Source organism: Salminus brasiliensis, chromosome 2 (assembly GCF_030463535.1).
Source record: "Salminus brasiliensis chromosome 2, fSalBra1.hap2, whole genome shotgun sequence".
Lineage (NCBI taxonomy): Eukaryota > Metazoa > Chordata > Actinopteri > Characiformes > Bryconidae > Salminus > Salminus brasiliensis.
Genome location: NC_132879.1, coordinates 41,326,534 through 41,342,027, shown reverse-complemented (window position 1 = coordinate 41,342,027; position 15,494 = coordinate 41,326,534). Strand labels below are relative to the sequence as shown.

Below are 15,494 nucleotides of genomic sequence, written 5' to 3'. Positions count from 1 at the left end.
TTTGTGATATTACAGCAATGTGATTTTTCCAGAGTTAGTACCGTGGACACAGGATATATTGTTTGTATTAAATAGTATGTATAGTATATATTGTATTGTTAGACATGAATACAAACAATAGGGTATAATTTCCATTTCTGTTTCTTGGAGTAGAAATCATGTAAGAGCTTTTCTTGATGTTAAAAGACAGTTGGTGTCATCAGAAATTTCAAAAAATTGTCGCTTAGCAGACAGATAAAGGTCGTTCACATACATTAAAAACAATACGAGCCCAGTATTGACCCTTGAGGAACTCCACATGTAATTGTCTTTAGTTTTTTACCAAGTGGCACACTGCACTGCACTCTATTTGGGAAGTAACTTCCGCAATAGTAATGACGTTTCTGATGTTTCTGTCGCTTCTGGTGTTTTATTTCTTGTATTTTTTCTTGTGTTTTTATGTGAGCCGTGAGTTGGATATAGACTATTTTTTGAAAATACTTGATTTGGTAATTGCTTGGTGATTTTTCTGGTTGTATTCAGTGGTTGGACTGGAATTATTACCCCTATTTATGAGTTCATTAATAGTTCTCCATGTGTTTTTGACACCATTGTGGTTTGTCTGAAAAATGTTTAAATAATATTGCTTTTTTATATTTCTGAGTTTACTCAGTAGTTTGTTAAACTTGGACTTGTTAAGCATTCTTCATAAAGTTTATATGGTTTTCTTATTTCTTTTTAAGTTCTGGTAAGCCAACATTGTTTTATTTGTGCGATTAGATTGATATGCAAAAGCTAAACTAACCACTGGGTAATAGTTTAATTAAGCAGCAGTAGAAAAATAGTATTATTTTGGGGCATTTGATACAGTCAGAACATGATTTCATGACACATTTAATATAGGCTTGATGAATCCAGTAATATTTCTATTGCTAAAATTCCTAACTAATCTTTTCATGTGATTTGTAGGTAAACTTATACGTATGATACTATCCATTGTAGAGATGAAACAAGGAACGAAATCTGCTGCTCTCTGTTTCTGCTTTAGCACAAAGCTACTTAAAATATTTAAAAGGAGCCAGATTACAATCCATCAGAAAGATGTAGACAATCCAAAGACCCTGAATTTTTCCTGCTTTTAACACACTGTTCATGTGCTGCCTGATATCTGCCAGTAAAAGATGCCAGTGTATATTAAGTTAATATATCTAGTGATATTTTATCATTTACTATATACAGTATATAGAGCCTTTTACACTAATTCAGTTATAATAATGCGCCAAAGCAGCTTTTTCTCAGTCTAGACCTGAGACCGTGATCAGACCTTATAATAGACATACATTAGGCTGATATATACATGAGGCTTATGTGTGTGTCTATGGGTCAGATGCGCGATGACGTCGTACCACCAAGGCAGACGTGGCACAGAGGCGTTTTAAAACAGCGCTAAGGCTAACGGAGCTAACTACGACCATTATCCCTGCCATCATTTGTAGGGGAAAGGGGGAAAAAGGGGAACTGGCGTATAATAGAAATATATTGTAGGGGTTTGTGTTTTTTCAGCGTTATTTTTCGGCGCCCTCAGTAAAACAATGGCATCACCAGTAAATAACAGTTCTGTGGGGAAATGGGAGGTAGTGAGGAAAGGCAAGAAACATAGCGCTGTAAAAAGTCAAACTGACAAGAAGTCTGGCGGCGGCAGGAAAGCGTTAAGCGAGTCCAATTTACCAAGAGTTGACCCATTTCGTAAGTTGTTTTATTTTATTACTAAAAATGCTGGACGTGAAGTGCCACGTCGCTCAACAGCGTGCAGATTTAAAACGTTGACTTTGGCGCTAGCCATGTTCCTGCGGGATGTCACTTGGCTAGCTAGCGCTGCGTTACTGGCACACTTAATTACACGAGATGTTTTCTGTGGATAGATTTTTTTGCAGTTTTAACAGAATGGGTTTTATTATAATTTTCGAAAAACCTAGAACAGGCTTGTTTGCTAGCAGCTAACTTGGCTACTAACCTTGCCTAACTAACGCTAACCAACTAGAGAGCTAACTAGCTAAGCTAAGCAGTGTCGTCACGTTTGGCTTGCATACTATAGCTAGCTATATATGTTTTATTGTTATAAATTGATGTGCACATTAAACATTCATTAAGCATAGTAGAAGTTTGCAGGAAATGAATAACTTATAATTTACAGACTGACAGTCCTTGCAAAGGTGAATAAGCAACACGCTAGCTTAGGAATAAGCTAACGATGTAGCTAGCACTAGCTAGTTAGCTATCGCTTGCTTAGTGATCATTGACCCTTCACTGGCTGTCTCTGACAGTATGGTTGTAATTATGTATGGAGAGACCCTTCAAGAGAAACTTTTATTTGCATGCGCAAATCACGACATGATTAACTTGCAGAAAATAAAAAGAAATAATCAAGCTACTCTGCTCTGCGTTTCTTGGGTATGATTTACAGAAGTTTAAAGCACATTGACTCCGCTTGCTGTTTGGTAGCCCGTCTCCTTGAAGCACTTTGGTTTCATAAGGCTGTCACAGTCTCTGCCCTAGAGTTAGGCTCTCTTTTTATACAGAGATAAGACATATGACTTTAACATTGCTTTAGCTAAGGATAGATTTTGGCAGGGAGGGTGTACAATGGTCCTTATTCACTAATAAACTTGTTTGAGATGTTCTCTAGCAAAAAGTCTGTTGGATTCATGCTGTGTTTTCAAAACGTAGAATTGTTTGCGTCTGTGCTCTTATGATTGATCACATTGTCCTCATTAACCGAATTAATCTCAAATAAGGAAACAGGCGAATGTCATTGTGTCTAACATTTGACTTTACGTTTCTGGTTGTCTTCATGATCTTTTTCGCCTCTTGTAAAGTTTTTGTAGAGCACCAAAAGATTAGAAGTGGCACAGACATGCATTGTTCTACTTTGTGTATGGTTACTAATATGTATGGTTATTTGTTGTGTTTTTATTGATTGTAGTTGTGTAACAGTGTGCTGTTTTGGTGATTTGATACTTCACATCTGGAACATTGTCTTAGTTGAGTTTTATTAAATTAATTCAACCTCATATCATATTAAGAGACCATAATGGAGGTCCCATATGGCAGGTTTTAAGGCTTTCATACGAAACTTTGCTTGTGTTACGTTAAGGGTGTACATCTAGTTATATGGACATTATTTTTAGTTTGCCTGCTGTACCTTATTTGCTTATGGAATGAGGTATTACTGAGGACATGTATATACTCAGGCCTAGTTGCATGTGCATGGTAGGTGCTAATAGTACTACCTTCAGTAGAGTGTGCGTCTTCTGCGCCTTTTGTGTTTCTTTTAAAAAAATGATGTAGGATTTTACATGTTTCTAATGCAATGTTTATTTAGTGTAATGTGATGTTGGTGTGTGATTTGGTTTAGAATAACTTAAGCTTCAACACATCTCTCTTAAGTAAATGGTGTTAAGTAGATATAAGAATCATGCATGTTCTCAGCACTTTTGTGGTCCTGGTTTGACTGTCTTTGTCTAACAACACTTTAGACTTTTTTTTTTTTTTTTTTTTTTTTTTTTTTTTCTCCTCCATGAAACGGTAGCCTTGTAATAGTTTAAAAGGAAGGTGATCCTGTAGGAGTCACTGAACGACTCCTGTACTGTGCTCTTTTTAAAGACTGTATGAAATATGAATTATCAATAAAGCGCGGTATCTTAGCAGGACTCCTGTAAGTTCATCTTGTGTAAGTAAGTTGTGCTTGGAGGTCTGGCTTACTTTCGAAATGTGTTCACCCTGCCTTACTTTTTCTCAGGGTTGCCTTCTTGCTCTCATTTTAGGCATATTGTTGCAAAATAGGAGGCTAAGGGTGAAGAGGCTATCCTATTTGTTCTAGTTGCAAAAGATTGGTTTTGAGTAATCTGCTCAGAATATTTTAGTTTGTCAGTTCGCCCTTTTACATTTATCATTTTTCTCCTTGTTTGATTGCAGCGGCCGTGAAGATGTCCGAGACCATATTTGAAAGTTTTGAAAAGATTGTAAAGAAGCAGAATAAAGAGCAGGTCCCTCCACCAGCTGAGGCCCAACAGAAGAAGTCCAACACAGGAAAGCAGAACAAGAAATCTCCCACAAACTGCAGTCCAAAAGAGATCCACTACAAAACCTTGGAGGACGCAGTCAAAGCTGTGAGTGTAAACTCTTATTCTTACAAACCTGCTGGTATGCACCCTTGTCATGTAAAACTCATTCTAACAGTGGTGCGCGCATATATATATATATATATATATATATATATATATATATATATATATATATATATATATAAAAATTACTTATTTATTTTTTAACTACACACACATTCACACACTCATGCAATTCTCTTTCTAACTAGTAGGCTTGCACTGTACAGTCACTTAGTTACTTGGACTAGAAGTGGGCAAAGACTGTATGTATAAATCAGTGATGAATGTAACATTTATTGCCCACCTCTAGTCTAAATTGAATTTTTCGTTTAGTTTTTTTTATTATTATTATTTATTTATATATTTTTAAATAAATTTAAGGTTGCAGCTGTTCTAAATAGAACATTCTCAAACAGTGCAGAGAAACAAGTTCGATCACCTTATGGCTATGTTATATAAAACTAACAGAATGCCCTGATCAGTAGATTTAAAAGTATGGCATGGGCAAACAAATTTTGGAGATAGAATCGTGTAAAACACAACTTTTCAAAAGAGAGAGTGTGTGAGAGTGTGAGAGAGTGACATGCCAGAGCCCCAAGAGCTGAAGACTAGTGTCCTGAGGTCGTGGGATTGCACTTTTCTTAGGCAGTTTTGAAATGTGTGCAAGTGTTTTGTCAGCATTACTGTAATGGTGTCAACAGGGTGTGTTTGCTTCACAGTGAGGTGGACCCTGGGCTATACCGCTATCTGTTATGTTTTGCATTGTAGCACCCTCCAAACCGTCCCTTCCATTTTCTGAACATTTCTCAAGGGTGGAGTTTTCTAAAACTGTTGGTTGCTGTTACTGTTAATATTGCTGTTGCTGTTAATATTGCAGTCTCATGCATCATGAAATGTCTTTTGTGTTGCCTGCCCCTGTTTTAGACATCTTTCCAAATGATCCTCACTTCTAGATTTCTCTTTTCCACTCTGTATTTTTCACAGTTGGATGTTGTAGAGCTGAGGCAACAGCTTGAGAAAAGTCAGGCTTTATTTCCTGAGAATCCATGTGTGTGGGTGAAGGATCTGGCAGGATACCTCAACAGCAAACTGCTTGCACCCGACACAGACCCCACACTCAGCAGCCATGCTCATGGTGAGCGTCTAAAACCGTTCAGTCCTTTCCGTGTACTGTTTATTGATGGGGATATTTGAGTTGCTCAGAAGTGCCTGGAAAACATATTCAGCATATTCTGCGCCTTTTGTGTTTCTTTTAAAAAAATGATGTAGGATTTTACATGTTTCTAATGCAATGTTTATTTAGTGTAATGTGATGTTGGTGTGTGATTTGGTTTAGAATAACTTAAGCTTCAACACATCTCTCTTAAGTAAATGGTGTTAAGTAGATATAAGAATCATGCATGTTCTCAGCACTTTTGTGGTCCTGGTTTGACTGTCTTTGTCTAACAACACTTTAGACTTTTTTTTTTTTTTTTTTTTTTTTTTTTTTTTCTCCTCCATGAAACGGTAGCCTTGTAATAGTTTAAAAGGAAGGTGATCCTGTAGGAGTCACTGAACGACTCCTGTACTGTGCTCTTTTTAAAGACTGTATGAAATATGAATTATCAATAAAGCGCGGTATCTTAGCAGGACTCCTGTAAGTTCATCTTGTGTAAGTAAGTTGTGCTTGGAGGTCTGGCTTACTTTCGAAATGTGTTCACCCTGCCTTACTTTTTCTCAGGGTTGCCTTCTTGCTCTCATTTTAGGCATATTGTTGCAAAATAGGAGGCTAAGGGTGAAGAGGCTATCCTATTTGTTCTAGTTGCAAAAGATTGGTTTTGAGTAATCTGCTCAGAATATTTTAGTTTGTCAGTTCGCCCTTTTACATTTGTTTAAAAAGTTCACCACTTCAATTTTCAGTTTAGCATCAGATATTTAAGTTAAGCTCTTGATTGATCTTATCTACAACGAAGTGTGTCATCCACTTACTTTGTGTAAATTTATTATTTAAATTACATAATTAAGTAGATGCACCATGGGACCAAGACATTCATTTTTGGAAAAATCTGTTAAAGTGGTCAAAATCCCTGAAGCATTCTGTGGTGAAGGGTTATTGACTCTGCTGTCTAGTTTGTTGACAAAGTGAGATTAACCCTGAAGCATGAATGAAAACCTCAGTATAATGTGAAATAGCTTTGCTAAACAAGAGGCTCTCTGTCTAGATTATCCGTATTGTCTTGCGGGGAAGGAGCTGCGCAATGTCATTAGGAACCTACTTGGAAAAAGCACAGACACTCTGCAAGACTTCTTTGACCACTGCATACTCGCCATGCTCAGAGAGTTGGACAAACCAACAGGTGACGTTCATGCTAAACATAATGCTTTGTGTTTGTTGCCGTGCTTATTGGCATAGTTAAGACGTATGTCTACAGTCAGTCTGCAACTGTGACCTTTGTTAGCACTGTCTGATTCTGTGCTTTAACAGGTGAACCCCTGCATGGCTACCGGATGTGCATTCAGGCAATCATGATGAACAAACCCAAAATAGCCACACTCAACCTGGCTGATGTGAGTGGGTGTGGGGATTAAGCTATATGGGCTGCCCCAAAGTGCTTTCTCTGTTCATAGCTACATATTGTCACTGTCACTCCAAAACCTTGAATTTCCATTCTTACCGCTTTCCCTTTTTTTTTTTTTTTTACATCTCACAATTCTTTAAATAAATTCCTTATAAATTAACCTGTATATATGCTCCATTTTTTTTTGCAGGACAGTGACAATATGTTGATCTTGTCTCCTTTTGTAACTTCAAAAATATATATATATTTGGCTGACATTTTTAGAGAATTCTGTAGCAGAATATAACATGGCATGTGCAGAAATGTTAAAAGTTGTAGCCTAAGAAAGACCTGATGTGAACACACAAGTATGTAGTGATGGGAGTAGTGAATAGTAACTACTAGAAGGCAGTTTGGTTTTTTTGGGGGGTTTTACCCCCTTCTTTTAATGTAAATTTGAGCTAATATTGTGTCCTATTCAGTGTTAGTTTTCCCAGGTGTAGTTCTTTAGAATTAAAATAACTCAAAGATTCTTAATCAGCTTACTTTCAAGTTGGCCATTGTTCATTCCTAGCATTGCTAAGAGCACAGATTCTTGGAGCAGTTCTCAGGGGCCCCAGAGGACTAATTTGCTCAACAGCAATCTTATCATGTATAGATAACACGCATTTGGCTCCAAATGACCTCAGAATGAATTAACAGTAGAAAAGCTTTTAATTAGCATTGTCTTTATTTTGCATGTATGTTCTTTAGACACTGACATGATTGTTGTCCTTTGTGTGATATCTGCAGCACCTGGAGCTGCTGCGCTCTCACCAGAATCGCCCAGCCAAATGTTTGAGCATCATGTGGGCTCTTGGCCAGGCTGGCTTCTACGACCTTACCCAGGGCATAAGAGGTGAGGAAAAAGTTGAGAGGGAGAGGGAGAGGGAGAGGGAGAGGGAGGGAGAGGGAGGGAGAGAGAGGGAGAGAGAGGGGGAGAGAGAGAGGGAGAGAGAGAGAGAGAGAGAGGGGGAGGGGGAGGGGGAGGGAGGGAGGGAGGGGGGGAGGGAGAGAGAAATAAATATATAAATAAAATATTTAAAAAAGAATTGCATTGCTAAATAAACTTTTGTCCCCCCTTGTAGTTTGGCTTGGCATCATGCTGCCTGTTCTTGGGATAAAAAGCCTGTCTGCATATGCCATTGCGTATTTGGAGAGATTGCTCACGTGAGTAAATGTTGACCTGTGGGTTTGTGTGCCATATTTGTCATAGTTATAGGTCAAAACATTGGTACTTTATCTTGCTCCATGATTAGTAGCACTGATGCACATTTACTAAATGCATGTTTAAATCTCTCTTTAAGGCTCCATGCCAACTTGACGAAAGGATTTGGAGTTATGGGACCCAAAGAATTCTTTCCTCTACTGGATTTTGCTTATATGCCCAAAAATGCACTATCAGCAAGGTAAGCTACTGTTCAGCCAAATATGCTGTCATTTGATGAAATTGTAAAATGTCACTTACCTCAGTGAAAGCTGTATACTTTAATCAGTTTTACTTGCCTTAGATAGAATTTAAATGATGTGCCATTAACTACTTGTTACACTAGATGCTAATTTCCGACCCTGATCTGGCGCACTGTATGTATACAGTACCCTTAGGGCTAGGCAATATGGTAAATACTATATCATGATATTTAAAGACTTTTTTTTTTTTTTTTTTGAGATGCACAATGTTTAATATGTTATATGAAATCACATAATAAAGACATGAGTAGGGACAAATTCTATTTAGATACTCTCCCATACTGAATACAGTGATTTTTATTCAACATCTGCTGCACTTCATCTAATTAAAATTATACTCTAAAAACACGTAATAATGAAACCTGCTGTTTATTAAGCAGTGTTTATTAAGCACTAACAGTGTTAGCAAAATTTAGCACAATACGATAAAATATTGTCGTATTGGCCAGCTCTAAGTGCCCTCCATATTGTTTGGAACAAAGACAATTTATTTTCTTAACTTGCCGCTCTGCTCCAAAGTTCATAATTTCAAGTCAAACCAATCAATTTGTGAAACACTTGCTGTCTCTTATGTCTCAGTCTGCAGGAGCAGTTGAGAAGGCTTTATCCACGGCTGAAGGTTCTAGCTTTTGGAGCGAAGCCAGAATCCACTCTCCACACCTACTTTCCATCCTTCCTTTCCAGAGCCACACCCAGTTGTCCTGATGCTATGAAGAAAGAGGCAAGGCATAACTTTTGTTGAATCTAAGATTGAAGACTTTAAAGATGATTAGGACCTCATAGGTGTTAAGTTTTGTATTAACCGCTTAAATGAATTGTTTTCTGATCTTTAGTTGCTGAACAGTCTGACTGAGTGCCTGTCTGTAGATGCACAGAGTCTGGGGGTGTGGAGGCAGCTTTACACTAAACATCTTACCCAGTCCAGGTAACCTAGACACTTTCTATCATTTAATAACTTCTTCTAGTTAGTTTTTTTAACTAGTTTAATGCTTTCAGTATGGTGGAATAACATTTGCTGCATTTGTGCATTAGTATTAACTATTCACAAGAACAGACATACAGCATACAGTACATACACATACAGCAGTGAAGGGAATAAGAGAATAATTATCTTATATAAAAGTAGGGATGCACCGATCCGGCTTTTTCAGTTTCGATACCGATACGGTTACATAAACTTTGCATATTGGTCAATACCTGATACCGATACGAAACCATTGTTGAATGAATAAACCTTATACTGCTCCATGTGGGAGAGACTGAAGGTGTCGGGCATCATTGACAGTTAACATTACTTTATTAACTTTGTAAAACAAAATATAACAAATTAACGCTCAGATGTAAATGTAGTGAATTGCTATTTATTTGTCACTAAAATAAACAATGGTGCAGGACCTTGACACAGCATGTAAATTCAAAATAAAAAGGAGTCAAGCTTCTTTAATTATGTTAAATACATAAAATGTATCAGCCCAAACTGAAAATAAGTAACTTCACTTTGTTAAACACACAAACAGTAATCAATCTTATTTTTAAATATTGGCATAATTCAAAATAAAACAGCTGAACCTGAGAATAAATAAGTAACTTGGTCAAATACACAAGCAGCAATCAAAAATAGCAAACATGTAAACATTTTAGTGCAGTCTCACACCAACAAATTAAAGTGAAAGGATTGGTTCCATGGATGGACCTAATTGTCCGATATCCGATCCAGCTAATTTTGTTAATGTCGGGACAGATATCCGATCCTAATATCGGACCGGTGCATCTTGATTTAAAAGAAGGCACACAGTGGGATCTACACTATCCTCACATTTAGAGCCCATTTAAGTGTAGCAGGCTGGGATTCTTAGACAGAATATTTGGGCTAGTTTTCTAATGGGCCGGGTATAAATTTAACTTTTTGAGTACGGTTTATTCGCTGGATGTGTAACACATGTCCAAAAGGTTTTTAGATTAGGTTTGCACCTCGGATACTTTTTAGCCAGCAGTTAAAAAAATTAATGACCAATGTGTCATTGCAGATTAATCCAGATGGTAGAAAGCCTACAAACAGTGACCATGATGGGCCTAATAGTTTTTGTACGTGGTATGCATATATTCTAGTTGTAGACTTGTCATAAACCGGATATTAATTTAATTTATTATACCTTTTCTGATCTTTGTCTCCACCTGCAGCCTATTGTTGAATCATTTGCTAGGTTCGTGGACCACACTGTCACCAAAGGTATAGCTGCTGCTGAAACTATTAGAACAATTATTCTTGATTTTTTTTTTTTTTTTTTGCCTTTTTTGTTTATCTACTGTTAACTTTTATTTATTGTGTTTTTAGTTGAGAAACAACCTTCAGGAAACTATTCAGTCCTTCAGAGTGACCAATGAAGAGATTAAGGCCACAGCTAATTCTGAGGACATTTTGGACTGCAATACCGTCTGTAATGTAAGAGACAATTACACATTCACCAGAGAGGTATCTTAAAGTTGCAAAATTAAAAATGTAACCACAATAAATTATATTGAATTCTATTATGATAGAACATTATTAGAGGATTTTAGAGACGCCTGTCTTAGTTGCTGGAAAGGTGCAAAACTGTGCAGGAATCTGGCCCTTAAGAAGCCAACTCCTTTTGTAGATGCATAGGCGTCTGGGAAGGGATTTAAAAAGATCTCAAAATGATTAGAAATCAGCCATTTCACGTGTGTTGGTCTGGTGCTGCTTTTCTGCAGCAGAGACTGGCAAGCCTCCGTCATAGAATCCACTAGGAATTCTTTATCGTGTCAGAGGGTGCTCGAAGAAAATTAAGGGGCATTTCTCCAGAAGCTAAAACAGTGGTGAACCCTGCAACATGACAATGACCCAAAATATTCCAGTAAATCCGCCAGGGATTCAGAAAATATGTTTCATTTCAAAGCCCCTCACATATTGCACTGCTGAAAGAGTCTCCTTAAGATTGAGAATTGTGTAAAAGAACATATTTTATATAATATTATTAAATATATTATATTCTTCACCAAACAGAGGTCTTCATGCTTGGTCTTAAAGCCACCTGAAATTGACTATTTGACCTAATCCTTAAATGAAACTTCTTGACTATAATCAGAATTTCATGAAAATGACATCTCCAACTGTTAAGCACAGTGTGGACCAATGCTTTGCAGTTGTTCTTAAAGTTTTATTAAGTTGTTCTTAAAATTGAATTATATAAAATACCAACAAATTCTGAAAGCAAAAACTGAAGATGTGAAGTGGCTTCTACAGTAAGAAGATAATCCTATGCACACCTCAAAAACTACGAGACGTGAGCTAAATGTTTTTCCGTGGCCCTCAGTGCTATTGCCATGAATGAATCCACAAGTACCTAGACTCTGACTCCATGAAAGAAAATGGGACAATTTACTCATTCTTTGGAAGACGAAAAATATATGTTTGTGACATGGACATGGCTATAAATCTGTGCACCTTAATTAATAACTATAGTGACAATCTATTACTAGTTTTGGAGCTTTGGCATGGCTTCATAGAGAACCACTGCATTTAAAAAATAAATAAATAAATAAAAATAAAAAAATAAATAAAATAAAATAAAAATTTCCATGATCGAAATGGTTCTTTGGCTTGGTGGAAATTCTTTTGTAGACTGTAGCTCCACTGTCATCACAGAGGTCAAAGAACACTTAGTGTCCTTTGCACCTTTAATCCACATTCTATTCCAGGGTTGTGAATAACTCCTAGTTCTTTGAACTTTGGATGTAACTGATCAGTTACACTAGTAAGATTCTGGATATCTAAAGGGCCCTTGGGGGGGGGGGTGGAGAGACAGACTCTTCCTGATCAACTGCCTTATTATTTATTTTTTCTTTTTCTTTCACCAGTCTCTGCAGATGAAGATCCGCTGTCAGGGTTTCCCATGGTCAAGGTTGCTCTTGGTAATGTTGGTGTTTGCTGCTGGTTTTATTGCCCATGATGTGAGGTTGCACGGCACATTTACAGAGTCCACTACAGCACTGTACCTGGAAAGAATTGGGGTCACTGCTGTATCCCAACAGGCCTGGAGAAAAGTGTCCCACTGCAGCCAGCAGGGCATCAGGTGAGGAAGCACAAAGTACATACTAAGAAACTTAAATGCATTGTTTAAAATGTCATATGCGAAGAGATCAAAACCCACCAGTCTCTTCTGATTTTTTTTTTTTTTATTATAATTTTTTTTTTAAGACTAAAGATTTAACTGTACTGTGTGTTGCAGTTGGTTAGCAGAGAACACTCCTTATTACTATTCCCTGGCTGTGGAGACTCTGAGTCCAGTGCTAGAAGCCACTCTTGAGAAGCTAAAGGTGGCTGCGGTTTTTGTTGCGCAGAAGGCTTCAGAATTAATACTGTGGGTGCAGCAGAACACACCACTGCTCATAGAGTGGGTGAGTTGCAGTCTTACTTTTATGCTACAAACACTGCATGCTGAACAGCACTTAAGACATTAGGACAGACATGTATTTATCTTAAAGATTTATTCTTAATCGTTAGGGGTGTACAATCTCCATTGGCCAGAATTGGAAGCACCAGATGTTTGCTTATAGAATTCAATTGTGCCTGTGTGTTACAGGGTGTCCAGTTAGCCTCAGTGCCAGCTGAGTATAATAAAATAGACTTGACAAAACAAAAAGCCTTTGGTGCATTGGCTAGAAATTAAATTGTAATTCACCATAAAAATGTATAATCTGTGCACCTCTCAGTTATTTCAATAAAGTAGATTAATTATAATGTTAGCTTGTATATCATGTATTCATTCAAACTTGTGCTCTGTCTGTAGTATTGAACAATGCTCTCCTTACTCCTTTGTCTGCTATTCTCAGATCAATGCAAACACTCCAAACAGTGTGTTCCAGTTTTTGGAGTTTATGAAGGAGCTTCTGCTGTTTGTGCATCAGAACTACGTCCTACCCGCCTTTCAGTACTTCATTACAGCACTGCAGCACGGTTGGCAATCACTGCAAGACTCCTGCAAGTCAGTACCACTCACTGCACACTATGGCTCTGTATGCAAATTATATCATAATGTTAGTGTTTGATGCCAAACTCAAGAGTGTTTGAGGGTAGGATTGTCACAATGATTCCACTTATTTAAAAATTGAAACATTTTCTGAGCATTACAAGGGGCATGTGTGCGGGTGTGTGCTAATAATGTATTTGCTTTTGTTCTCCAACAGTGGTGAGGTATCGCTTCATTGCATGCAGAACCATGTGGTGGCGCTCACCAACAGCACATGGATCTACCTACAACACACCACAACAGCCATCAGGAGCTGGGCTCAAGAGCTCCTTTCCAAGGCATAAGGCCTACACACACATACTCACAAAATTGGACACTTTGCCCTCTGCTGTTGTTATCAAACACTTGCTTCATTAAACATTTTGTTATCTGGAGGACTAGAGATGGAACATACATCCTTTTTTTCTTTCTCTTTTCTTCTTTTTCTTTTTCTTTTTTTTCTTTTCTTTTCTTCCACCATTTCATGCCATCAATGCTTTGGGACATTTGATTTTATGATCAGGCTTGTACCTGGTGGGTGGTGAATTGGTGGGTGCTCCTATACATTTCTTATTTTCTCATGGAATTACAGATGCTGTATTTATTTTGCCAAACTAGTTAAAAAAAAGACCATAGACTATTGAGACCCACACACCCATATCTTAGATAATTGTAAATAATTGGTCTTTGGACTTTCTAAACAGCTACTGATTTTGTTAAATTTGTTGCGGGACCTAATTTGTTTAACATTAAAAGATGAGACTATTAAATATGCTCTCAAGCTCATAATTTCACACAGAGCAAATTTGTTCACAAAATATGCACTTAAACACAAAGGCCTTAATAAAGCATGTCAATTATTTGCCATGACTGATGTTGACAGCTGTGAATGCCACATACTGCACAACAGTATATTAAATTATGGCCGTGTGTGTGAAGTTGTAATGACTGGGGTTGTCTGGGGTATTCATATGTAGCTATCCATATTGATTACTGTGAATATTTTGCTTGGGTGTCATTTTAACTCTAGCTGTCTCTTGTGTTCCTTATATGGCAGCATGATACAAATATTCCATTTGCAAATGATGTTTGTTGTAGTGCACCACCCCCTCCCTTCCCTTCCCAGCGTTTGCAAACTAGCTCAGTGTTTTCCGTTCCAGCTGTGTCACTTGGTCTCATATCTTTGATTTTCCAGCAGAAGCTAAATAATGTGAACATTTACATAAGCTAGCATTGCTACAGCTCTGAAGTTTTGATTATTAAGCTAGAGCATGGCATGATATGTTGATACTTATGTTGGAATTTTGAACACGGCTTCCTCTGTGATAACCGTCTACTTTCCGGGTTAGTTCATCTTTTTTTTTTTTCTAGGCTGCCATTAAGAGTGACAAATCCAAATTTGCACAACTGGAGAAAGCGCATGGGGATGGGCACTGAATGATTACTGCTGCTACTGTGTTCTACTTGAAGATCCGTCTTTTAATGTGAAGTGGAAAGGCATGTAGAGAAACCCTTATTCCATACTTTTCACATTTCCTCTTGCTCTGTAGTGTGCGTTAGACGTGCTCTTAGTTATAAAACACAACCCTGGAATCTTTAAGAACTGAAATCTACCTCCAATGTAACATTGTCCCCATAAACCCATTCTCTGCATATGTTACATATAGAATGCATTGGTACAGTGTGCTGCATTGGGAAAGTAGGATGTGTTTTTGCTTTACCTGATTGGATTTGTGTAATACCACATGACTGCTGAAATGTCAGTGTTTGTATATCATCCACATTGAGGAAGTCAAGCTTCATGTTTCTAACAGATGCTGCCCTACAAGCAGTGCGCCACCAGTAGACAACTGACTCTCTTAATAGAAACAAATTGACTGTGTACAAGGCAGGCCAAGGTGGACATGGAATTATTCCTTAAAGACAACATGGCTATTACAAAATATTAAATAAATATTGACTTTGTATTAATGGTTTATAAATAAATTAAATAAAAACATAATGGTTGGCCCTGCCCACAGTATATGTTCATACTGGTGTTGTTGACATTTGCAGTAATGTTAATTATTTTAAATAGTTTGGTGCAGTGTATTCTGTGACTGTACTCTATATACTGAATAGTGAATTTTAAAATGTAGTGTGGACTGAATACAGACACTTCATTTATGTGTAGTGAGGTCAATAAGTATTTTGTCAATAAGTCATTTGAATTCATTTTTGTATTTGTGTTTGTACTCCAATGCCTTTCAAATGAAACAATTATTGTGTGATTAAGG

The 15,494-nt window shown here is 37.4% G+C and overlaps 1 protein-coding gene across 1 annotated transcript; it reads left to right on the top strand.

The window, feature by feature from the left end:
• The first annotated feature begins 1,408 nt into the window (after window positions 1-1,408).
• tmem214 (transmembrane protein 214) lies at window positions 1,409-13,988 on the top strand. The gene is made up of 16 exons (XM_072672777.1): window positions 1,409-1,725; window positions 3,955-4,148; window positions 5,130-5,280; window positions 6,347-6,481; window positions 6,610-6,692; window positions 7,475-7,580; window positions 7,810-7,891; window positions 8,029-8,130; window positions 8,771-8,912; window positions 9,025-9,116; window positions 10,373-10,421; window positions 10,527-10,634; window positions 12,068-12,282; window positions 12,439-12,607; window positions 13,043-13,194; window positions 13,397-13,988. Exons 1-16 carry the CDS (start codon window positions 1,572-1,574, stop codon window positions 13,521-13,523), a joined length of 2,061 nt encoding a protein of 686 aa, XP_072528878.1. The 5' UTR covers window positions 1,409-1,571; the 3' UTR covers window positions 13,524-13,988.
• The last annotated feature ends 1,506 nt before the right edge of the window (window positions 13,989-15,494 follow it).

Excerpts from the sequence above, each read along its gene's own strand:
- tmem214 (XM_072672777.1), top strand. The coding sequence starts at position 1,572 with ATGGCATCACCAGTAAATAACAGTTCTGTGGGGAAATGGGAGGTAGTG. Across the intron at positions 1,726-3,954 it reads ACCAAGAGTTGACCCATTTC|CGGCCGTGAAGATGTCCGAG; the intron begins GTAAGTTGTTTT and ends GTTTGATTGCAG. Across the intron at positions 4,149-5,129 it reads TGGAGGACGCAGTCAAAGCT|TTGGATGTTGTAGAGCTGAG; the intron begins GTGAGTGTAAAC and ends TATTTTTCACAG.